This window comes from Cygnus olor, chromosome 7, assembly GCF_009769625.2.
Source record: "Cygnus olor isolate bCygOlo1 chromosome 7, bCygOlo1.pri.v2, whole genome shotgun sequence".
In the NCBI taxonomy this organism is placed as follows: Eukaryota; Metazoa; Chordata; class Aves; order Anseriformes; family Anatidae; genus Cygnus; species Cygnus olor.
In genome coordinates this window covers 27,468,804-27,494,420 of record NC_049175.1, presented here as the reverse complement: position 1 = coordinate 27,494,420, position 25,617 = coordinate 27,468,804, and the positions used below count along the sequence as shown (strand labels likewise).

General features: G+C 38.1%; 1 protein-coding gene across 1 annotated transcript; it reads right to left on the bottom strand.

Moving 5' to 3' along the window:
* Window positions 1–254: 254 nt before the first annotated feature.
* SMC3 (structural maintenance of chromosomes 3) lies at window positions 255–24,640 on the bottom strand. The gene is made up of 29 exons (XM_040564146.1): window positions 24,482–24,640; window positions 21,622–21,697; window positions 20,038–20,076; window positions 18,512–18,579; window positions 18,047–18,118; window positions 17,790–17,869; window positions 17,142–17,220; window positions 15,411–15,528; window positions 15,120–15,295; window positions 14,859–14,939; window positions 14,375–14,539; window positions 13,922–14,043; window positions 13,285–13,498; window positions 11,608–11,711; window positions 11,295–11,394; window positions 10,652–10,812; window positions 9,354–9,495; window positions 7,988–8,138; window positions 6,964–7,116; window positions 5,448–5,599; window positions 5,072–5,230; window positions 4,590–4,697; window positions 4,050–4,158; window positions 3,194–3,441; window positions 2,834–3,046; window positions 1,983–2,174; window positions 1,683–1,860; window positions 1,016–1,122; window positions 255–725 (listed from the first exon to the last, which is right to left on the bottom strand). Exons 1-29 carry the CDS (start codon window positions 24,494–24,496, stop codon window positions 654–656), a joined length of 3,654 nt encoding a protein of 1,217 aa, XP_040420080.1. The 5' UTR covers window positions 24,497–24,640; the 3' UTR covers window positions 255–653.
* Window positions 24,641–25,617: the final 977 nt, after the last annotated feature.

The window sequence follows — 25,617 nt, the reverse complement described above, 5'->3', positions numbered from 1 at the left end:
ATTTCAATATCTTCTGATACTGAGCTTTTTTAGTTCAATAACCAGAACACTATGAATTTGGACAAAGATCAGGGGTTAGGTTCTGCTGGCACTTGCAGTGTGAAGAAAATGGAAAAAGAAAAGTACAGATCACTTGAAAAAAAGGTTTTGTCTCATACTTCTGAAATGAACAGCTCCAATATGACCAACAGTATTTACTTTGTCTCAGCAGAACTCTGAAGACAGACAACATAGACCATACACTTGCATACAAGTTACAGCAATAAAACCAATCATTTTAATTGAAGCCATTAAGAAAACAGGTGAGGCAGTATAAATGATAAAGTTATACTTAGGAAGGAAGAGCTAGCACTTTCTAAAAAGCTTTAAAACAGCAACAGCCACTTTACAAAAGATTTCAGGGAAGAGAAAGTTTTGTAAACTACAGGTACTGTATAAAGGTAACATTAACAATTATCTTATAAAATACAGCAGAGACAAAAGGGATACTCAAGCTCCTTTGAAACTAAGCCTTCTGGGGTCTTGGTTAAAACGTATGTTCAAAAACTATTTTGAAACAAGGACTAAATGCTTCATATTTTTTAATTTACAGTTCCGTGGCATAAACATCGCACTATACACATCTTCCAAACAAGCAGTAAATACAATTTTGTTTAACCATGCGTGGTGTCATCTTCTACAAAGTCTTTGGCCATTTCTGCTGTGATCACATCAATATGACTAACCTGGTGGAACAAGAAGAAATATAATTATAAGTAGCTGCCTACAGAATAAAACAGCCTTATTTACAAAAGCTCCAGTCGACTCAGCAAAAAGCTTACAATGAATTTCTAGTCTCCTTTTAAAGAGAAGAGACAATTGCAGATATTTAAACTTGGAAGGAGAAAACTCCAACACTAGACTGTGATATTTCAGTGTTGCATTTCTAGTTATAAGACAGATTCCCTTCCAACTCTTATTGTAATGCACAGGTTAATAACGTTCTCAGTAAACACCATAATTAAAAATTGTTTACCTTGTTTCTGAATTTTACACCATAGAACTTGTCAGCTGACTCTAGCAGTTCAGGCCTAAAAGTTGTTGTAATAAACTGAGCGTGTTCAGCTAGTTCCATAATCATATCTAAACAAGAACATAAGATTCTTTATTAATGTCATCTCTCTACTAAAGTAGGGTATGTCTTCATACAAGACAGACAGAAGTTTGCTGTTCCTTATTTAAAGTGAACATTTGGTCAATATGAAAAACATTCAAGAAAGGACCAATGCCAGGTTTAAGTATCATCATTAATTCCAGTCTTAACTCTGATAAATTCAACCATTCAGCAAGAATCACTGGGTATTAAACTTCTATAATAGAAAACAGATAAAGCGTTTTTCCAAATTAATGTGGTGAGATAAAAGTTCATTTTTCAACCTACTTTATTTCAAAACCAGGACTAGTTCTACCACGCTAAAGCATAGTAAGGAGACTCTTTAGAAGCTGTAATGCCAATACAGAGCTTCTACCCAAAACCTGAGTCCGCAGAAGTTTTGGAAAGCACAAAGTTAAATTCTAACACGTGTTGGGATATTTGAAAGTGTGCCTTCGTGATTAAAAAAGCTTTCACCCGAGATAGCAAGTATTAGAAGACAGACTGTCATTTCAAACACACGAAAGATGAGTACAAGGTAGATAGTTACCTGAAACAGCTTTTCTGTGCTGAGCATCCAAGGCTTGGTCAATTTCATCAAACAAGTAAAATGGGGCTGGATCACATTTCTGGATAGCAAATATCAGGGCTAGAGCTACTAGGGATTTCTGTCCACCTGAAAGTTGCTGCATTTCTCTCATTTCACCCTGCTTCCCTGTGAATGATACCTAGAGGAAAACAATGCAACAGGAAGATGAACAGGACTAATTAAATATTACTCTTTTAAAAATGGGAAAACTGTCATTTAAAAGAATACTCAAAGTATGGAAACGCAAATACTTCTCCTTACCCTTATGCCAACTCCAGTGAACTGGTCTACAGATGGAACACTGCTCTGTGATCCAGATCCCCTTTCACTCTCCGTACTGCCTTCGCCTTCATCCTGGGACTGACTGCCTTCCACATCTCCTTTCTTCATCACTAATGTGGCCTTGCCGCCAGGGACTAACTTCTGGAATACTTCACTGAAATTTTTTGACACCTTAAAGGAAACAATCATTTTTATATCACGAAATCAAGTGCAAACAACAGCTGTTCTTACATGCTGTCAGACAGTATTTGTTTCAAAAATGGGAAGATCCACATTCAAACTTAAGCACTAGTTAACAGGATACAACAGTTGGTCTAAAAACATGGCCTAAGCCAACTGCTTTTGTAGTACGACATTCTTCACCTTTTTTTTCTTCAACAAGATGGTAGAATTCAAATGGAAAACAGCAAAAGCTGTTTGATAAGCGATTTACTTCAGTAAGCTTCAGATAAGATGTCAGTTAAGCAAATGATATGTAGGAGAAGCCTTCACACACTTTGCACTTACGATCCTTTAATAGCATTAGGGAAGGCTTAACTAAAATCTAGAGAATGTATCACTAGACCTTCCCCAGAAGGGGCTGTACAAAGTACAGTCAACAGAAAGGAAGCATTTAAAAGGTCTAAAAAGCAGCTAGAATGTCAACATAGTCAACAGCAGCAGCTACTTAAAATGCCAGCTTTTTTCTTTTTTCTGCATTAAACCCACAAAACAAATTACACGATGCTGTCTTTCATTACTATGTAACAGCCACACTTAGTGTATGTTTCTTCTCATATAGCTGAGGGGAGTATTTCAACTAGTCTTTACTACTGTTGTCATCTTGTTACCTGTTTGAAAGTCAGCTGAATAGCCTCATATTTCCTAAGCTCAAGCACATTCATCAGCTCCATGATGGATTTGTAGCCCCTATCCAGTTCCTCTTGTCTTTTTATCAGTTTTTCCTTCTGCTCTGAGAAATTTACAAACTGGTCTAAAGCTTTTTTATTAACATGACTGTACTTCTTCAGTTCTGTATTGCACTGCTCCAGCTTGCGGAATAACTGTGTATGGAAAAACAGTAACAAAGTTATTTGCAATTCTAGCCACATTTGACACTCAAGACGTAGATGAAACTAGTATTTTAGATCAGTACCTTTTTTGCTTTTTTTCTCCCCCCTCAATAGCATGAAACCAACCACATTTATTACCTGCTTTAAACTTAGTGTCTGATACTTTTCAAAAGCCTCCTGTGGAAGAGAACCCAGTTCTCGGATTTTCTTCATGCATTCTTCCTTCTTCTTGAGGAGCATCCCTTGCCTGTTAGTCATTTTTTCAAGTTCTTTTGTGTCATGGTTAATGGCATCCATATGCTCCTTTTCCATGTTCTTCCAGCGCTCCATGCTCTTCTGCAGCTCTTTAATTCCTGCTTCTGTTTTGTCAATGGAATTATCCAGATCTGAGATATTGGGGAAAAGCACAAAGTGGTAAGTCTACATACCTGCATAAAATCCGCAATTATCCATCCAACGATTTATGAAAAAGAGGCGATTTAAAGAAAATCTATTATGAAATGAACAGAAAATTAACTTCAAGACAAAAAGTTAAGATTCACTCTTCCCTTCCACCATAAATATACAGCTTAAACACAAAGGCTGTTATTGTTAAAGTCTAGAAAGACAGGCAAAAATGAGCGTGAACCACACAGATACTATTTCCCATTTGACAGTAACTTAGTTTTAGACTGTTAGGGCAAAATTCAAAAATAACTGTACAAGATCATGACTTGTACAAAGGTTGCCTCATAAGCATTACACCCTGAAGCCAAAATTCTGTTATCACTAACACCTACTTGTTGGTATTACAGCGTGCAATTGCAGACACTCAACTTGTTTGATTTGCACAAAATCTTGCTTCATTTATCTTTTGAATCATGTTCCAAAAAGTCTGTTGCACACTATGCAACTACTATAGCCTACTCAAAATTTATCATTACTTCTCATATTACAATATGTATGAACTTTCAAAACACTAGAGATTTTTCTCTGAGTAAGTAGCGTTACCAACCATCTGACCGTGCCATAGTATCTTTCACTCGTTTGTTGATAGCCTCAAGTTCTGATGTTGTGGCTGTAAGAACTGTGCCACCTTCTGTTTCTCGTAGTTCATTCAGTTCCTATAGAACAAAGTAAATGCCATCAAGCTTCCGTATCGGAAGGGAACAAAAGTGTAAGCCAGATAACCAACTTATCTTCCACTATTTTACATGTAACTTAAAATATTTTAGTACAGCTTTAGAGAATAGTTAAATCTTTATACTTAAATCTTTAACCAGATCATCATTATGACAGCTCTGTTCTATATATACTGTGCCTACACATAGGCAGTATATATAGACAGGATTTTTTTGGTCAGTATTTCACATGTTCCTCAAATAGTACGCCGAGATTTAAGTAAAACACGCAACTCAGCTTGGATTAAGGGAAGCAAGAAATACCACCGATTACAGAGAAAGATGAATACGTATTTATCTAATCATTAATACATCAAAGCTCTGGAAATAAACAAAAATAAACTGCAAAAATGCACTGAAAACAAAATCCTTACTTGTTCCACTTGGTCTAAGCGTTTTCTCAGATTTTCATTGAGGTATGTTTCAACTCTTGTGATAATGCCTTCTAGTTTAATCCTCTCATTCAAAAGCTGTCTGTTTTCCTGAAAAAAAAAAAGTATATTCGTTGTCTCAACTGACTCTTAATTCATTTTTCCCTTGTTAAAAATTAAAACAAACCCATTCTTCACAGAATTCTGCGTATGAGAATATTGCAGATCTTTGGATTGTCACTCTAATTTTAGCAGGTAGAAATAACCAAAACTGTACGTTGTAAAATTCACCCAGCATTTAAGGAAAACATACAAATATATTTAGCAGATGAGAAAACTCCAGATGTACCAACCCCCACCTGGCAGAGCACTACCCAGTTACAATACATTCAGCACTGGTGACTTTTCACACAAAAGGACCAAAATAAGTTTTTATTGGGATGGTACCACAGTCAACGACAAGACATTTTCATTTCTCCTCTTACTTGCTGTAGTTGCCGAATTTCATCATTAAGAGCATCCACACGTTTCTGATCTTCAAGACTGAGTTGAGACAACAAATCGGTCCCCAGTTCTGCTTTTAGCGATTCTCTAGTTGATTCCATAGCATGTAAACTTGCCTCCAAGCTCTGTAAGCTGCGTTGCTATGGAACAGGTATTAGACAGAATAATTCCTCAGAGCAGCCCACAGATTTATGAATTTCACTTTTCTATTTATGTAAATATTTACTGTGACTATCTCTAATCATCTTTTCACATTTCAATTATGATGTTAACCAGAGAGGAATGCAAATTTATCAATCACATCAACGAAACAATAATATAAAACCAGTAATGACATTCAATATCATTTTACTGTACCTTAGGCATAAATGTCTTTTCAGACTGCTGCCTCTTCTCCTTCAACATTTTCATTTCTGATAAAATACTGTCTCGAGAGGCTTTGAACTTCCTCTGCTGCGTCTCAATTTGCTGCATTTGGTTCATTAGCTGGTCAATTTCATTATTAATCCATACAGTGGGCTAAGGAAAATTCCATCTTAAATGCATTTCATATCTACTAGTAACTTTAGTTTTTACTTCCTTTGCCATATTCATCTGAACTCACGAAACAAATTAAAATATTCAGTTGCACAGAAGAAATCAAGAACTATCAGCAAAAGTAACTTCATGACCCTTATCAACACCAAGAACAAACCATAAAGCTTGATTTTCCCGTTAACTTTTCCAACACAGCACTCAGAATATACACATTTAAACTTGTAAGGAAAACCTTGGATCTTGCAAAATACAGAAGTACAGATGTAACACTGCAATTAACCCTTACTCAAATCTGAGGCAAAGAGTAGTTTTTATGCCAACTGTCATACAGGTCAAAAGGACTTGATGACCTCAAAAACAGAAGAAAATTGCATAAACCACTTCTACCCCCAAATTCTAGGTACTAGACCTCAAGATGATGCTACAGCATTAACGAGCTTCCAGAAAAAGGTGACAGTTATTTGACTTTTCATACAAACAGACTAAAAGACCAGGACTGTCAAACAACTCTCTGCTTGATTATAGCATAGTGCCCTCCACACCACCATCCCCAGCGTATGCTGGCTATGTAACGTAGCAATTCAGGACACAAGTACTAAAAATATAGCACAAGTCGGAAGAGGCAGTGAAGGTTACCACAGATAACAAGAATACCCGGTTATGGCAGTTACTATAACAAAGCAGTAGAAAGCATCATAGTGTTTAACCTCATCTCTAAGCTTGAAAGACCAAGACCAAACATTAATGGTGACACATTAACAAAGCTCCCTCGTTCTGAAACCTGGTGACCAGCCTCTCAGAAGCAAAATACTGGACAAGATGCATTACAGGCACTCCTGCATCAAATCCGCATGTGCTCCTATTCCCTTCAAAGCAAGCAAGGTAAAGTCCTGACTATTAAGGTCAGTTAATACTGAGACATGGATGACAGCTTAGAAGCACTCAATGTTTCAATTACTACGTTTCCGTTATATTTCCCTGGTATGGAAATTTTACCAAAAGCAGTTGTATAGAAAACTATTTCTTAACTATTTGCATCAACCTAAGAATTAGTTTAAAAAAATGCAATCCTGACACAAAAGCAATTGTTGTATTTTAGAATCTTATTTTCACTGGTGATACCAATTTCCACATGCAGGGCTTCTGTTTGTTTCTACTTTGACTTTTGTTATTAAAATCCATACAATAACACACAGAACCAGGTTGCACAAGCAGTCATAAACGCCACCACTAATACATAACATTTACAAAAGTCGATCTGTTTCTCATCCATTACTGCAACTGCAAAATGAAAGCAGTCATCACACAACCTTTCCCAAGAAAAACAAAAGGATATTTTCAATGTTTCTGCGCAAGTTTTCATTGAGTTTTGCTTCAAGTTCACCAAGTTCTTCTTCTGCCTTTCTAACATCTTTTTGCAATTCTAGCCGAGACTTTCTTGTGTCATAATAACCTCCAGTCAAAGCACCACGATGGCTGACTTGATCACCTAAACAGCAAAACAGAATGAGACTATGAACTGCACATCATATATTCTCCATATTATTTAGAGAGGTTTTTATAATACAACTTCGCAGAAAAACTTGAACATTTCAAACAACCTGAAGAAATGCTGGATTAGTGTCATGCATCAGTGTTACATTACTTGAAAAATATTATGTAAAGTATTTATTATAAGTTAAACGTTTTTTTTGGTATTCAACTGAAAGTATTTCATTCCTCAAGACCAATAGATTGCTATTACTGCCTTTAAAAAAAAAAAAGCTAGCGCTTAAAATTAAATAAGAAACCATGCAGCTTACAAGAAAGTGTTTATTATATAAGGAGAAAATGTAAATGCCTAGAACTACCAGCTTTAAAAGTCTTAGACTTATGGGGCAGGGGGGACAAACAATAAGAGTGCATGGAGTAGGCCTCCAGGAGTAGGCAATTACCAAGACGTATAAATCATTTTAGAGAACATAACATGCACCTGGCATGTGGAATAGTCCACCTTGCACTTCCAAGTAATTAAAGCCATGCATTCACACCCTCAAAGCTATTTCAAGTTGGTGGAACACACCAGAAATATTCTAGGAAACACATGACTGCTAAATTTGAAAGAATATGCCTATAAACCTAACCTGCTTTGCAATTCTCAGGATGGAAATACATAGCTACTAACTTTTAGATCATAAGATAATTCAGGGACTTGTGAAGATATTCTACATTTTTAGTATTCTGCCAATTGCAGCCTTGTATATAACAGTCAGGTATATTATTTAAAATAACATTATTTTGACAACACTAACAGACTATTTTTAATGAACCTCAACACTCGCATTTTTCCAATAAATAACTTATAAAATTGCAACATTTACCTTCCAGAGTAATACAGTCCATGGTGAAAGCTCTGGCCAGCTGGGTAGATACTTCCATGCTACGGCAAATTAGAGTCTTTCCAAATACATGTTTGAAAGCTTTGTCAAATCTTGGATTGTATCTCAGTTTACTGATCATAGGAATGGCATCCTGAAGTTACAGTTATTTTAGTGAGAAGAGTGCAGTAATATAAATACGGCAAGCAAATTGCAACTAATTCAAGCACATTTGAAGAGAGCCCTAGAAATAAAAGCTACATCAAGAGTAAAAATGCAATACAATCTGCCTTATAACACCGTATTCTTTAAAGTTAAGCGTATCTGTAAATCACTGAAGATGAATGTTTGTCTTCACAATCAGATTTCTAGAATGAAGACTTCTGGAGCTCTGCATATCACGATACAGAGAACTGTCAAACCCTGAACTCAAAGCACAATATTGTGAACGATTACTTTGGAAATCGGTAAGAAGATGACACACTGACTGAACATTCAAGACAAACACTGTATGGAAATCAAGTGCAATATTTTGCAATTTTAGTCTTCAACAGCTAGGCTCGAGCATTAAGTCATCTATGAGTCTGCTGGGAATCTTATCTGAGTATTAAGTTACTACAGAAACAAGCTTAATATGTATCATTTATTGGCAGCAAAAAAAATCCTCCTCCAAAAAAGAGAGACCTGTCTGTAGAGAACAGGTTACAAACATTAATACAGTTAATTATTACTAGTAAAGCCCTCCCAAAATAAGCACGCTAGAAATCTGATTCTTTTGTTTGCTTTTTCCTATATTTATCCAAGGAAAAAAGGAAAGTAGCAATTTTAAAATAACTTACTCTACCATGATTATTGTAGGAAGTCATTATATTTAAACAATTAATTCACTAAGTTTTGAATGTGAGCAGATTCTTCCTTGAAATGTTTGAGCTACTTTTTAAGTAGTTGTCACTGAAGGTCTTTTTTAAATATAAAAGCACAAATCATTTCAAATAACTTTGAGAAAGTGTCCACAGCTGTGACAGGACACTATCCTTCCATTCAACTTTCATCCACGGCAGGCTTTCAAATTAAAGAATTAAAATTTAATAATCTGTGCAATTAGTTGTCAGGTTATAGGAAAACTCTTCCTTTTATTAACACCTATGTACTCAGAAAGGAAAATTCAACTTTGAAAAAGAAATACCTGGCAAAAAAAGTGTTTTGCTATCAAAGGGTTTTCGATACTGGGAAGTGATACATTAGTTGCAGTATTTAATTGCAAATATTCAGCACCAAAGAATATAATGGGCAATAGGCACACAGAGTTCAAACAACAAAGGCTTATATTTACAGAAAAAACAGAGGAAGGCTCAAAATGAACACTCACATTAGTCTCAGGATAAGCAGTATCTCGAACATCCAGCTTGTTCAAAGGGAGGAAAGTAACTTCTCCAGGAAGGTTCATTTTGTTAAATTCCATTAAGATTTTTGTACTGACTTCATCAGAATCCACGATGTGATAAAATAACCTAATTAACAAGTCCAAGAAACAAGCAAAAGCATGACGGTGCTAGAAGCACAGATATATTTGTATGTGAACATAAAGCAGGCAGGTAACGTCACGTATCACTCACTGTACAGCCACACTGCACTTGCTCCAGTTTATTTTTGTGCCTTAAGACTAAATAAGCAGATTGCAGTAGTCTTATTAGAACAAGATCACTGAAGACTTTTACATTCTACTATCCAGTCACAAAAGCAGCTCACTAACTACGTGCACACAGCTTTTTTTTTTTTGGTCCAACTGTAAACCTCTGTCCTCCATACCACTTCAATTCACCCGCTATTCAGCTTTGTTTGCATGAGTTTACAGAGTTTGTCTCAACCCTCAGTACACAAACAAGAGAAAAGATGACTACATCTATAACCCTGTACGTGACAGACTAGCATCAGAAGGACTGAAATGTGATCTCTCCTTTGCAAGCTGAATTAGTTCGCTTATTATTGCTTTTTTCCAAACCTCTGGTGACCGCAGGATTCAGGGAGAGCCATGAAGTACTTTAAAAAAATAAAAATTTTCACATACACAGGTGTTTCAGATGAGGGGCAGCATTTCAAATTTTTGAACAAGTATTAGCATGAACTGGACCAGGGACTGATTACACACAAAAAAGATGAATTAATTCAGAACTTGAGATGGTGCCAATGGACACTCCTGGAATATATTACTTAAAGACTCACTGAACACACCTTTTTCTGGTGTCTAAACTGGCAACTACTACTTAAAAGCTATCCTTTCCCATGCAATTTTCTAGCATAAGTGAAATAACTCCTATTGTTATCAGTGAAACATTAGCATTACTTACTGTAGAATGCTCTACAGTGGACAGCTTCTGGCAAGTATCTGGACCATGGGTCTTGGACCTTGCCTCCCTGCTCCCCCCAAACTCCCTCCCACCCTGGAACAAGTTTAAGAGGCTAGGACCAAGTTTTTAAAATAGGCAGAGTTCTTCTTAGTTCCTTCTTGAAGTTCTAGATGATGCTATATAGAGTTTGAAAAGAGGAAGACCAAAGCTCAAGATTACAAGGAAAGCAAAAACACACTCAAAAAAAGCGGGAAGGAGCACCAGATTTGATTGCAACACTGCAGCTGCATCGACGTAAGTAACACTGAAGAGTAATTACCTGTTCCCCGCAGTAACTTCAACACAAGTGTAGAAAGCTGGTTCACATTCAAAGTTGTTCATCACAATGCCATGATAGCCATTTAGAACATGCTGGTTTATGCCTTTTCGACGGAAGTGCTCCAAAACCTTGTTTATGCTGTCTATACCATTCAAAATGGCCTGTTAAAGCATAATTCATTATTGCATTGCAATTACAAAAGCTAGAAAACACATCCATTTTATCTTCAACTTCTAGAAAAAGGTAACCTCCTTTCTCAACAAACTCCTGCTGACTAATCAGGAGTTGCTGCTTTAAAGTAAGATACCTAAATAGTTGAGCATATCACATCTTAGGGCCTGTTTCCTTTTTTTTTTTTTTTAAAAAAGGAATATATATATCAAAAGTATTGAGAAGTATTCCATATCTACCTGGTCTCCTCATCTCTCCTCTATTATCTTAAGCTTACAAAGCTAATAAACTAATTTCAAAATACTTCTAGAGCTAGAAATATTTGAAAAAAACTCAGCCTACAGATACAATTTATCCATCTTAGTTATTTGGTTAGTCTTACCATCATAGCTATCTTTAGAAGGTTACTCTGACTTTTCCATTAGGATGGGAAAGAAAAGCTTCCACATGGAATTATCACAAGGCATCTTACCTTTCCCGTTGCTGCTCTGAGAAGCTGCTGTTTCTTTTCTAAGTCCTCCCGCTTCGCAGCAAGAGCTTGTTGCTCTGCATTCTCCTCTCTCCATAGATAACTGCATACATAAAGCATACGTATTTTAAAGGTGAATGAAATTTTTTTTTTTTTTTTTTTTAAATCTGAAGACTGCTAATTGAATGGGAAGGCTAAGTGCAGAAGTTCAGACATGGCTATATTTAAAAACATACCTACATGCCATGTGAACAACTACACAGTTGGGGTCCTTCACATTAAGTGAGATTCAGACATATTTCAATTAATTACTAACTTTCTTTCGCTCTGTAGTTCATCCTTTTTATTTTTCACTTCATAGTACTTTCTGTCCAGTTCTTCAACACGAGCCTTTACTTCATTAAGATCCTGGTCCAGTTTCTAACACAAAGAAGAGATCACTATGAAACTACAGCTCTTTTCAGGTAAAATTCCACCCCCACCCCTCCATCAAATTCAATACTAACAATTACTACTTAGAATTCAGAAACAATTCTTACAAAGCTTTTCACAAAACAAATAGTTACAAACTATAAAAGTACTAAGAATAAAATTATCTTTGGCAGCAAGTGAGCAGCAGCAAGTTGAAGTGATCAAACAGACTGCAAAGGAGGCACAAACTGCACGTGTTATACAATGAAACAGCTCACTAGGTCATTGCAGGAAACTATATCAAAACAGTAACTATCATACACAACCATGTGTAGCCAAGTTCTGAAGTACCACTTCCGATAAGAACATACATACTAGTCTTGCATATCACACCATGCTGATATTAGTCAAAATTTCAGCTTGCTTTCCAGCAGTATTTGTGCTTTACCACAGCTGCCATCAAAAGCATGCTGTTGAAGCAAATGCACAGACCTCCGCCCCTTCCTCATTATAATACCTGCCATTCTCAAAGCAGCTTGGGGCTAGCATGCAGATTACATTTTCATAGTTATCTACATCCAGGAGGACCAGCTACTCTCTCAAGTAACAGAAGTTTTTCCAAGCCAACTTTGCAAGTTCCCCATGGAGTTTCACCCAAGACACCTTATGTAACTCCTTTAGCTTGAGCATAAATCAACCTTCCCTCAGTAGAAGAGCAGCAAGATATTTTTATTAAAGGAATCAAGGTCACTTCAAATTTAACATCTTCACTTCTATCTAATAATTCCTATTGAGCCATACGATAACGTTACAATCAGTGGTAAATGTTACTTGTTTCAAAAATCAACTCAGAATCATTACTTACGCTACATGGGTGAGGCCTACATCAGGTATTTTACCAGAACACTATTCTTTTTAAACTATATTCCTAGATCTTTTTTCAGACTGATCCTTGATTTCAGTAGATATATGACACAAAGACAACAAATGCTGTCCATCAGCACACACAGGGTGACAACATGAGCAATGGATGCTCTCTTACCCTAAATGAAAGATTACCCCAAGTTTCACTCCTGCAGCTCCTAGCAAAAGTGATGTTTTTGGAGTGCACTGCTGTATTTGCAGTTACAGCTGTTTCTGAATGCACGGGAACTAAAATCTAAAAGTTATGCAGATAATACTGAAAGCTTAACCTTCTGCCACCGATAGGGACCCAACTGCTAACCAGCTGCAGTTGTGATGCAAAGGTAAAGAGAGCATTGGCAGCAGAGTTTGAAAGATACTGTTCTCGTCTTCCTTGAAGAGGGAAGACACCCAACCTCTATAAAAACATAACAAATTGTTATCCATATGGAACGGCCACATTCATCATAAACAAGAGCAAAGCAGATTATGTCTCTGAAAACTCAGGCCAAACACTTTATGGAAAAGAAAACAAAAACAGAAAGAAAGTAAATATAAACAACAAAGTTTGAGGCAGTGTTGAGGGGAATTCAGAGTTTATCTGCAGGCATTTCCAAAACAGATTTTTAAAAGACTACACCCCATCAGAAAACCCTGTATTCATTATAATTATACTTACACTGTACTGTTCCAAATTTTTCTCCTTATTTGCCTCTGTATCCTCCAAATCCTTGTGTATAGCTGCAATCTGCCGCTTCTTGTCATTGATGGCTTGATCTAGAGACTTCAGTTCTTTCTTTATCCACTTATCCCTTTCTTCTTTGGATGTGAACTGGCTTCCCCGACCTTGTTTTGCATAAAGATCTGTTCTTTCCTGCGTAGCCTGTGCAAGTCTATTTTGAGAAGGGGAACACATGCTGTATTATGAAGAACTCGAATATATTAAGAAAAAGCATTGAGAATTACCATAAGAAATTTCCAGAACTGTCAAACCATGCTCTAAAGATTAAGCACCAAATCAGTAACAAAAAGAGAAGGATCACATTATAAACAATAAAACCACCCAAAAGACTTCATAAAACATCAAGTCCATAAAATTCCACAAAATTGTGAAGGCTGAAAATTAAGTTCATTGAATACTGACTTCCCCCAACCTTAACACCCAACACTAAAGGAGGCTTCTTTACACGAGGCCATACAGACACCCCTTTCTGAAATATTAAGTACAACTCTGAACATATCACACACGGCTGTTCTGCTAGTTATCTTGGTTCTTTCTAAAATGCTTTGAGTTCCCATTGTAGAACATCACAGACCTAGCAATTCCTCTCTCTTCTTTTTCTTTTACACTGTTGAATTTTGGCTCCGTTTCTGCTAATTCTTTCTGTTTCTCCTCAATTTTCTCAAGAAGCTTTTGCCTCTCTTTTAACAGTCTTTTCTGAAAGTGAAACAAAGCGATATTTAAAGCGAGGTAGTATCAAAAACTCTATCATTAGATAAATACGTAATTCTGAAGAATAATTCAAGCAATGGAATTTTGCAGTCTTACAAGTATCTGATACTACATTGTTTCAACAGTTAAGTGAATTCAGTTACAATTAGGAAGAAGACATGCCAAAAACTTAAGATACCTGTTCTGCAAAGCTTACAAAGTAATGAAAGGCTACAGCTGAAAAACAAAACTTAGAATGTAAAGCTAAAATGTCTTCAAGGTACAAACATACTACCTTGCACCAACCACCTTTTATTCACTCTTTATAGTTACGTACCCTTTGTTCACTGTTGCCAGCTAATTCATCCTGCAGGTCTTTGGCCTTAAGCTCTAGTTTAGTCCTCTGTTTAATCTGCTCCTGTCTTTCAGCACTAAGTTGTTCTTTCTCTTCTTTCATTGCAGAAATCTTTGTCTTCAGCTCACGAACTTGCCGTTCTATTTCCTATGCAAATTTAAGTATGTAGAATTTTAAGCACTATATGCACATTTCAGTATCTAAGTCACGAGCATTACGTAGATCAAGATACACCAAGAAATACAATAAATTTCTCCCATTTCCAAATAGGATGAAGGCATAGGTTAGAAACTAATTTTTAACTTTACTAGTTAAAGCTCTAAGTGTAAGAGCTCTTTTCATTTGTAGTCAAATAACTCTGGAGTCTGTATCTAAATTCAGACTTCGATAAAATGCTTACATACACAAGAAAAATAAAGAATCTAACGGAAAGGAAAAAGACACCCCTCGTTTTAAGTATTTTTACCTCCATTTTATCTCTAGCATCTTGCTGTGCATCTCTCAGCTGCCTGGACTTCTCTCCACTTGTCTCTCTCTTGGCAGAAAGCTGCAGGGAAAGTAGCTTAATTAGCAAAACTGTTTTAGTAAACTTCTAGTTTCAGAAAGACAAGCATAGTTTGTTGAATTAGCAAAGGACATGGACAGGATCTTATTGAGGAACATAAGCAGATATCAGCAAAAAGCAAAACAGCTCACGTTGAATTTTGTAGTAGACAATGTATTTTACCTCATCGAGCTTAGCTCTGGTTTCATTAAGCTCCTGATTATAAATTGTATATTCTAATGCTCTCCTCATTTTATCCCATTTCTGGTACTGAGCCAGCTCTTCTTTCTCCTCTTCAAGGGTATGAAGTCGTTCTTCAATGTATTTCAACAACTCATTGATCTTCTCTCGCTTACCCTCTTTAGAAAAGAAAAGACAGAAGTTCAGTTAAACACTTCAACCTCTTCCAGTGATTAACTATTTGTCAGCAGTTATGAACACAAAAAGGAGAACCAGTGTCCAGGAGATTTTTACCTGTTTCTTTCATTAGTGAAATACTCTCTTCTTTACGTTCATCGTACACTCTGGTACCAGCTACTTCTCTTAGTAATTTCAGTCTCTGAGAGTCAGGAGCTGTGGCCATCTGGTTGATCTGAAAATTCAAAAATCTATAATTACAATATCCTGCTCTAGACATATGGCTTAGTCAACAGATCAAAGATTGTACTTTTTTTTTTGCTGTGCCTGCTTGCACAAGGTTTTGGGAAGATCTCTACCATGCTGCTTAAAAGGAAATTACTTTAGAATTGCTAGTATTCTGTTTGTAATTCATTTTGTTGTTTTTCAAATGCTACCGGTTCTTACTAGAACTCAGGAGCTTCAATGTTATGTAAACCACAAAAACCTTTACGACCTCAAAAATATATTTAGAAGAGCTAAAGCTCAGGCCTTTATTCCTGCTGCTAAATCAGCTAGTTTAAACACCTCCATACAAAACACACTTAACAGCCTCTCCCCCTCCCTGTTTTTAATGTTAAAACAATTCAGTTCATGGAACACTCATTAAAGCCAAAACACACAAAGCCAAGGCAGAACTCATTTTCCTTCAATACAATTTGAGAAGTTGCATTATTTCAAAAGTAGGTAACTGTTTCCAATTTGTATTACACTAAAATCTAGTACTAGTATTTTGACTTTGTGCTTGCTCTAAGAGTCACATGCACCAATCTCCATTACAAAACCGTGATTTTCCAGCTGAAGTCCATTTTTTCTAAAACACACATTCAGCTGTGTAGAAGAATTTATGTTACTAAGCATTTGAGAGGCTGTACTTCTGGGTCAGTGTGGGAAAGGAATTTGAAGGTGGCTTTGCGCTGTTTCACACGTCCCTGAATTAGAGATAATGAGGAAATAAGCGGTAGAAACAAAAACTTGAGCAAGGTCGAGATAAATTAACTTGGATACAGTGTTAAAGATGAGCTTTGGGCAGTGGCCAATTGCTGGCTGGCTTGAGGCGTGTCTGAGGGTCTCTGATCAATGGGGTTACAGGAAAAGTGTATGTAGTGGAGAAAAAAGGGCAATAAAGGCCTTCTGTTCAAGAGCCATCAGCAGTCCATGTCTTTCCATCCCTTCAGGTCACCATTTTTGCCATCCAGTCTTCCTCAAAGTCTCCTGCATTCCCCTTTTGAGTAGTCTTTTCAGTAACCTTTTGGAGCTGGCAGTTATCACTGTCTCCATCATGTCCCACTGTTGTGAGCCATTAGAAGTCCTTCCTGTTCTTTGTCTCTAGATCTGATATTCTTTGCTACACTCTTGGGTCTTGAAAGCCATCTAATCTCGGTGCCATTAACACAGGTCACACTGTGAGCCCTTTCCAGGCTTTCCAGTTCCACACATTTCCCTTCACCCACCATTCATAGTGTTTTTAGCGTATTAACTGTTTTCTACAGTCAGCATCTCATCTTGAAGCCCAGAAATACACGAACTTACACCAATACAGTCATATAAATTAAGTTTATTTTGCATGGAATTGCAAAGGTGATTGTATCATTTCTAACTATCAACATTTACTGCGTTAAAGCATTTTTTTTCATTTTAAAATTAACATGCACTACTCCAACGCCTGCAATGATGCATCTACAAGAATTGTTTCAAACTAAAACAGATCTAAGTTATTGCAGCAGAAAACCAAACCTAACATTTGCCAACCAGGATACATAGTATTTTTGATAGTAATTTCTTTCACTTTCTGAAAAAGAATCTTACCTTTCCTTGTTTGACAATATAGTATGGGTTACTGCGAGAAAACCCAGCACTTTCCAGAAGATTCATTACATCATTTTTCCTGAAACGTTATTGTGAATTTATTAAAAACACAGCAAAAGTGCCAGTGAAGTATCACAACAATATATCACGTACTATGATCACAGTATGCAATGTACGTTCTCTTCAAAAAACTGTAAGATAATACCTAATTCTAAGGTGAAATTGGGATAGAAAAGGAAACCAGCTAAAATCCTATAGCTTTGGAAAAAAGCTGAAGAAACCTCGCAACACAGAGGTGGCAAATACAGGTACGTATCACACAGAAGGATAAGAAACCACCTTAAGTCTATTGGCTTTTATTTTAAAAAAAGAAGAAAAAGGCAGGCCTGAAAAACACTATATAAGCAGTTAAGCAGGATATTAATGAACGAATTAAATTGCAAATTCAAAGAAGTCTGCTGTCTATTACACAAGGACTGCTGTCCTTAATGTCAAACTACTGGTACTCAGTATTATACAACTAAATCAGTATTGCTCATGGAACTCATGAGAAATTGCTTCAGACTAGAGATGCAAATGTTTACTATGACTATGTAATTTTACAGAAATACTGCTCAGCTCATTCAGCTAAGGCAAAGAAGTACCTACGTCACCATTTTCTTGTCTAAGAAATATTGGTCCTTCTTGGCTCCAATGACTCTGCGAAGTGAGACTTCCTCTTTATCAATCTTAAGAAAACAAAGACAAGTAAGTTAAACTGTTTGCAGTAGGTATAACTAATCCAGAACATTTATTGCACTTTTTACAGGAACTAATTCAAAAGCAGCTCTCATACTAACTATTTTTTAATAATACTGAGAACTGGAGTCTGAAATGATCATCTATTTCTGAAGCATTTAACTTACCGGTAATCTGTTGTCCGAATTGTCAAATATAATTTCCACAAAAGCTGAAATAACACGAGGGCCCGTACCTTCCTGCAAAAGGAGATATTTTGGTTAGATAATTCCCTCTTTAGAAGGATTTTGAGCTCATTTATCTTCCCTTCTCCCTGACAATTACAGTTCCCCTCTCTTTCCATGGATCTGAAAGGGAAGAGCATCTATGTAAGTTCCTGTACATATATTTTTAGTTCTGAAAATCTTGGATAGATATTCACAGGCATGCATTAAATTAACTACCTATATATAAAGATAGTGTATTACTTTGTAATAAATTCCCTTTTACCAAAGTAAAAAAGTAAACTAACATGTTTAAGAATGCTTTCAAAATAACTGGTTTAAAATATTTACATCCCAGCAATTGACCATTTTTACTATAAAATTGAAATGCATTTATTCTGATGTCTTCTTATTATACACCTCACTTACATGCAACAAAGCCAATCTCTGCTCTGGGCGAAGATGACTGAATTCATCACTGAGGACAAACTGAATTGCTGTAATAAAAAAACAGAGGATTTATTCTGTCCTTTAGAGAGAGATTCAGCAGTTCCTAACGTAAAACATACCATTGCACATTACTGTCATACCACTACTAATATCTTAGTGTTCTTTTCACAAAGAAAAGAAAATTCTGCTGGATTTCATCACTCAGCCTCCTGTACACTAGAATTTCGCAGAAGAAATTTCACTGTCGCCATCGTACTAGTTCATTGAATAAGCAATTAACAATGTTGAACAACCTAGGATTCACACGCTTTTCTCTACAAATACATAGTACACAAGCCTGGGTAAAAACACTAAAATACTGAACACTTGGCAATTCATATACACTGACATCACAAAGTCCACTGGCATCTCTACCTTGACTCTCTTCTCCTCCATTGATGCTTCCACACCACATAATCATACGTTAAAAGTTTGAGTGTTCAAGTAAGCTTTGCCATAAATTTAGCCAGTAAGAATGTGTAAAGTAACTGCAAATATTACAATCAGTTTTCAAGGCGGGTGATATTTAGAATCAGTTTCCTCCTGTAAATACTTTTTTGCCATTTAAAACAATCTTAGAAGACTCTTAAGAGAAATTGAATAGTGATGATAAACCTGAAGGTAACTAATAAGTGCATTAAGATCTTTCTTTTCATCACTGGCATATAATGATCTATCTGCCGGTACCATAAAAGCTGGTCAAAGAAACTCTCTAAGACTCAATTTGGAGTTTTAGAAAGCAGGGATTTTTTAATTGTGGCACTGGATGCATGGGGGATCGCTCCACCTAGTGTGCGTGCTGAACTGTCCAGGCTACAGGGGTTATAATCAATCAAAACAAACATATCAATCAGGTTTCCGAGAAATAATTCTCACATTCATACTATTTCCCATCATTTGTTAAAATGTGGGAACGTTCCTGACATATACGCACGTTTCCACTGGTGGTCATCAGCAGTCTTCCTCACTACGTTCGCTGCTTGAACCCAGTTCTTATGCATGCTCCAGCCATCTCCTTCTTTCTTCTTATCTTGTTGTTCCAACTTACCCATCCATACTAAACTAAGCCATTTACATATCCAAAGATATACATACCACGAGTTCCTCACCTACTCTTTACAGGCCTCTGGGCCTAGGTTATCTTGCCCTCTTCCCTTCCCCTGTCCTGTGTTACAATTACGTATGGTCTTACAGATAAGGCTGATCTCCTTTAGTAAGGTAGCATTAAACATAAAAAGTTTCTAGTCTTCCTTCTGACTAAACATAGTAAAATATTTCAAATTTTGTTCTATTATTCTATCAGGGAGAGAACCATATGTCCTTCTGACTCGCTATCATGCCACTCCTTGTTAAGGAAGAACAAGGATTTCTTACTGGTAAACCGATTTATGGAAAAAAAAACAAAACACAAACACCCTTATATCACCACCATCCCAATAATATTACATAAAGAAGTTCACCCTTACCATAAAAGAAGTTGCTTTTTCCAGATCCATTTCTTCCCACTTAAGATTAAAACACAAAGTTTATTACTACAAATTGAAATCAATTAACGTGGCAACATATGTTAAATTTTGCACATAAATATTCAAGAACAGAACCCAAACATAACTCAGCCAGACAAAACAAAATCTCAAGGGAATGAGATAAATTTAGTAGACGGATCACTTCGTTACTCTCTACAAACAAGACTGAGCAATCCTTTCCCCACTCAATCACAATGACAAATTACAACACTATACAAGTAGAATAATGGTTAAACCAATCCTATGTAGTCCCATCCTTTTATTTTTTTAATACTGGTCTCCTGATGGAATCAACCAGTAGATGCTGGTTCCAGCATCAATCTTTTATACTTAAAAAGAAAAATTACATTCTTGCACACTCAAGTTGACTCAGGTTGGGTTAAGTATTCTCCACTTGCTAATCCAGCAATGTTTTGTTTTTAAAAGACCGGAAGTACCATTTATATTTCAAAGCAAAAGTTTCAAAAACATTCTGAAGTGCTTTAGCAAGGGTCAGGGTTTTGTCTTTAAGATCGGCATCTACTGTGTCAACTTCAAAACCGCTCGCCTTCCAGCGACGAGCATCCTAGGCTTTTCATCCCTTCCTGCCTGCATGATCTCTACATTAACTACCACACTGCCTCCAAAGCCCTCTAGATTCACATGTTCCACAAAAATAATTGCTATGTTTTGTGGTAGTTTTTTTTTATATTATTAAATCAAGCAATAGTGAAGCTAGATTCTCCAGCACCCCCCCTTTCTTTTTTAAAGAACACTCATATCTAGATAAAGTTTTAGCTCCTACTGAATTAACATTACTTAATACAACATGCTATTCAAGTCATATCTGGTTTATCAGTTCTCAGAGTACATTTCTACGTCCAAAATTAACTGTTTTCTGTTGGGTCAGCAGTCTCAAAGTTGCTGCACCATCACTAAATTCAGTAAAAATGAGAAAGCAGGAGCAGACATCCATGTACAAAAATAGGAAGAGACATGAGAATGGTGCAGAACAACATGCTCTTAGATTAGATATTACATAAAATACAACATTGTGAAGTTTGTGTCGCGCTTTTTGAAGATCCACGTTCCAGAAATTCAACCTTCCAAAGCTGGAAGAAAGATTATCTTTACTGTTTTTTCTCTGCAGGTTTATGGTAACTAGTGTGCTTACTTAAAAGTTACCACACGTACACAAAAAAAAAATATCCCTTACAAGGTCTCTGCTCTTGGTCCTAGCAAGTACAGCCTTTACAGGAGGACTGCCTAATACAGAGATCATAGGCCTGAATGAACAATTCACTGAGTTGCTGAAGACCTATACTGTTGTCACAGCAAAAATTGAATGCTTGAATTCTTTGCTGTAAATTGAATGCTCCTTGTGACAGGTTACAGATAAATGTAAACAAGTTTCCAATACAGAAAATATAAATAAATTATTCAAAGGTGGGAAGAATATTAAAAACTGTCAGGGACTAATTTGATCAACATCTGAAACAGCAATGCAACTCGAGTTAGTGTTAGAAGAGAGGCATCAGAACTTACCAATGACATTATGTTTTGAGCTGAATGGATCCACAATGGTTTGGTCCCTGTAGCTTCGAAAGCCTTGAATGATTACCTAACAAGAAAAATGAGAGACTTACCTCTGTTCTTAAGCACTTTTTAAACTATAAGATTTTACAGAGTGCTTACATCAATATTACAATACACTTGATTCCTCTCCCTCCCTCTGCCCTCCCCTTTAACTTTCCAACTCCAGACCAGCATCTTGCCCCTCAACTAAGTATCGCTATGATGTAGGGAAAAAAAATCCGTCCCTAAGAGATGCTGGCACCTATCTAGGTCAAAGCACAGCAAATGAGAGAGTTCTGAGAGTATTTTTGTAACAATCTAAAACTACATAAGAAAATGTATTTGGATCAAATATTACGTACAGGAAAGAAACCCCCAACATATCAAGTACTTATCGTACCAGGGCCAGATTTACAATTAATTTTATAACACTCTCCACATACAGCATAAGAAATCTACCTGCAAGTTCTTTAAGTAGAGGAATTACAGACTGTAAACACTATATCGGATTCTACCTATTTCATATGCAGGACGGTCTTATTTTTGTTTTACTGTGCCTAAAGACAGAAAAGTAAAATAAAGAAGTTTTGGTTCTGGGTAATTCACTACCTAAATAAACACATACAACCTACACAACCAATTTAGCTAGGGAGCTACACAGCAAGCAGGGATCTAGAAGCACATTAAATTTCAACCATTCTAGTAGTGATTTGAGGTTTGTCAGTCCAAATATGCACAGTACAGTGTCAGCATCTCTACTTCGATTCCACATAGCAGCAAAACTGATCCAGCTTCCAGCACATCTCAGCATTAATCGACCCTTTCCAAACATCAAAAGCTGTGCTGGAAGACTATACGTGGGCTTTCCTCTGCTCAGTAAGACATCAGAAAGATACCAAACACCTGAAGTTTTGACACTTGCTGATCTTTTAGCAAGAACGTTTACAGAAGGACCAGAACTGACATTTAATCTCTGTGCCCTTCCCCCAGCTTTTCCCCACCAGAAGCAAGATCGTGTTAAAAATAATGCCATCGATGTTTCATCACCATAACTAATACAAAGGAGGAATTACTTGTTGGGAAGACAGCAGGATGTGTTACAAGGTATTTCTCAACAGTGTAACTGCTGAAGTTTAGAAAGCAAAATGGAATTCTGTAAATGCATTGCATTCAGATCTAAATCTAAAGCAACTGTAATGGAAGCAACTAAGGATTTCAGGATTTAGTAGATCAAACTATAGAAAGAAAGTTGAAGACGATGTACTAGCTGAAGACATCCCATCACAACATCGTTTAACATGGGACCCCACCCCTCACCCTACAAAAAACAGTCCGTTCCATCTACCAAACGGGACATTTTCACAATAGTAAGCTCTTCTTTATTACCCATGGCTTTCAACAAGGAAAGCAGACACAGAAAATCCTACTCAGGTCTGGCCACCAGGTCTAGGCCAAAACAACTACATTGACTCATTCTGGTTTATAATTTTTAAAAACAAAAAAAGTTAAGAAGTTTGTAAACAATGTTGCTTCCCAATTCACCAGACTTCGGGAAAAAAACAGAACTAGCAAAAGTTTGGTCTGTACTATTTTTCCAGCTTTTCCTATACCACCATAAAAATGCCCTGACTGGAATAATTCATCTTTATTCTCACAGGAACTTGAAAGCCTCTACAAAGAGCTAAAAACAACCAATTGTTATTTCTTGGACATTACTACAGAGGTACAAACTTTTCCCACCCACATCCCCAGGCAACACTTCAAATACAGGTGGGCTCTGAATACCATTTTCCCCTACTACATAGCTTTTTTTCTAGATAGCTTCTCATTTTATCCACCCTACACATCCTGAAGCCTCAGAACTTCTTTACTGCCTTGCATAGCCTCACTTTGAGACCCAAATCATTTTAAAGCTCAGTAATGATTTTGGGAAGCTGTAAGGTAAGAGATATTGGCAAAGTCACCCCTCAATGGCTTCACACTCTACACATTATACATCTCTTCTATGGCTTCTAGGACATTATTGCTAATGGGCCACCTAAATTCCCCCTCACCATAAAACTCCTTTTCCCTGCTTTGACTTATTTTGGACTTCTTACTACAACTCTATACATCTTCACCAGTGTTTAGTTTTCTTCCAATTCAAGTCTGTAGATAAAGAATTCTTATTCAAAGTCTTTAAAGCAACGTGCATCATATACCAATTGTTCATTTAAAGAAATGTTTATTGAAATGAACATATATAGGTAGTGGTGAGAAAGAGGCCAAAAAAGTCAACCATGATATGCATCATTACATACTACTGCAGTTATATACTAACTGCAGTAATATTAACGATAACCATAACCTTATAAACTAGCAAAAGTCCATGCAAGGACGTTCTTTTTATCTGAACTTTAGCTGTAGATGGCTCTTCAAGGCTGATGCACACAGGTAGTGGTCCATGCCCGGGGGCCCAGGGCTCTTCCCCAATACAAACGATAACTATTGTTTCTCCCAGGAGAAGGGGCAGAGAGAAGCACTTGGAATTTAGACACATTTTCCTCAATGCACCCACAGCAGATTTTAAAAAAATAAAGAGCTAACAACTGAAGGACACCTGACAGCCTTTCGCGTACGAGCCCGGTGTGGGTGCAAGCCCACAGCCCGAGGCCGCCCGCAGGGCCGGCACACCGACGCTGCCCGGCCGCAGGGTCCCCAGGGAGCCCTCAGGCCGGCCCCGGGCTCAGCCCTCCCCGCGCAGCCCCCCGGCACCGAGCGAAGCGGCCAGGGCAAAGCCCGCAGCACCCGAGCCAGGCCCGGGCGGGCGTTTTGAACGCCGGGGCCTTACCTGCTTGATGTACATGGCCGCAGAAGGTGCGGGAGGCGCCCGCCCGGCTGCCCACACCGCCTCGAACCGGCACAAGCGCCCGGCGCCTCCCCGCGCCGCCGCCGCCCCTCAGCCCCCGGCCGCCCCTCTCCGCGTAGCGCCCCGCTCGCCCCGCACACAAACAAAATGGCGGCGGGGCCTCCCCCGGCCCGGCCCGGCGCGAACCACTGGGCACCCGAGGGAGGGGGAGAGAGGGGAAGGGGGCGCGCCGCTGGGCGGCCGGAGAAGGGATCGCGCAAGACACGCCGAAAGAAAACCTTTTAAATATCTTATAAATGTCTTCTTGGCCTTTCACGGCTTTATGGAGGGGAAGAAGTCCGATACCGCTCCCCTCACCTTAAGGATCCCCCCGGAGAGCTGGGAAAAATGGTTTCTCCCGCCGAGGGGCGGGTTGGGCGCCAAAGGCAAGTGTGAGCGAGCGGCCGAGCGCGGCACGGCGGGGGGGGGCGGGAGGGAGTGGGGGGGGGGGGGCCTGCAGGGGGCGCCTGAGGGGATGGGGACCGGGGCCAAGGGCCAAGGGCCAAGGGCCAAGTCCAAGTCCAAGTGTTCACACAGGACGCACAATAAATGCTTGAGCTTCACCCGTAGCTTGTATCAAACACCTCACACACCAACCCACCAAACCTCGGCACCCGCCGCAGGGCACTTTGCCCGTTTTCCCGTTGTTTCCACTCATTTTTTTCACCCCGTGCCCCTGGGGATCTGTGAGCCCGGGTGCTGTCACGACCACAACATCGGCACGGCTGTCCCGAGAGACAGCAACTTCAGCTCCCTCAGAGCCGCAGAATTCCTGTGCTCGTCCTCTTCACACTGATAAAAATTAGATTTAAGCAGGACGGCCTGGTTCCTGCCTCTCCCAGAGCAACAGGCGGATGGATTGCTTCCCCCGGCAAACATGACAATCTGCCCGTCCCAGGCATCCATAACAGCCACCTAATGAAATGGCCTTAGGAAAGGCCCATCAGGAGGCTGTTGGGATGGATTTCAGCAGCACCTTTAAAGAAATGGCTCGTTGTTTCCTCCACAAATACAGAGCTTAAAAACCTAAAGCCCGTAGATGGGTCCGCAAACAAATCTGCAAAGAAAATCCCTGCCTG

Bases quoted from the DNA above. Each gene is read 5' to 3' on its own strand.
- SMC3 (XM_040564146.1), bottom strand. The intron at 14,044-14,374 runs GTACGTAACTAT...TTTCACTTTCAG, and splicing joins CTGGCAACAGTGAACAAAGG to AAAAGACTGTTAAAAGAGAG. The intron at 11,712-13,284 runs GTAAGTATAATT...TCTTTGTGTTAG, and splicing joins AAAATTTGGAACAGTACAGT to AAACTGGACCAGGATCTTAA.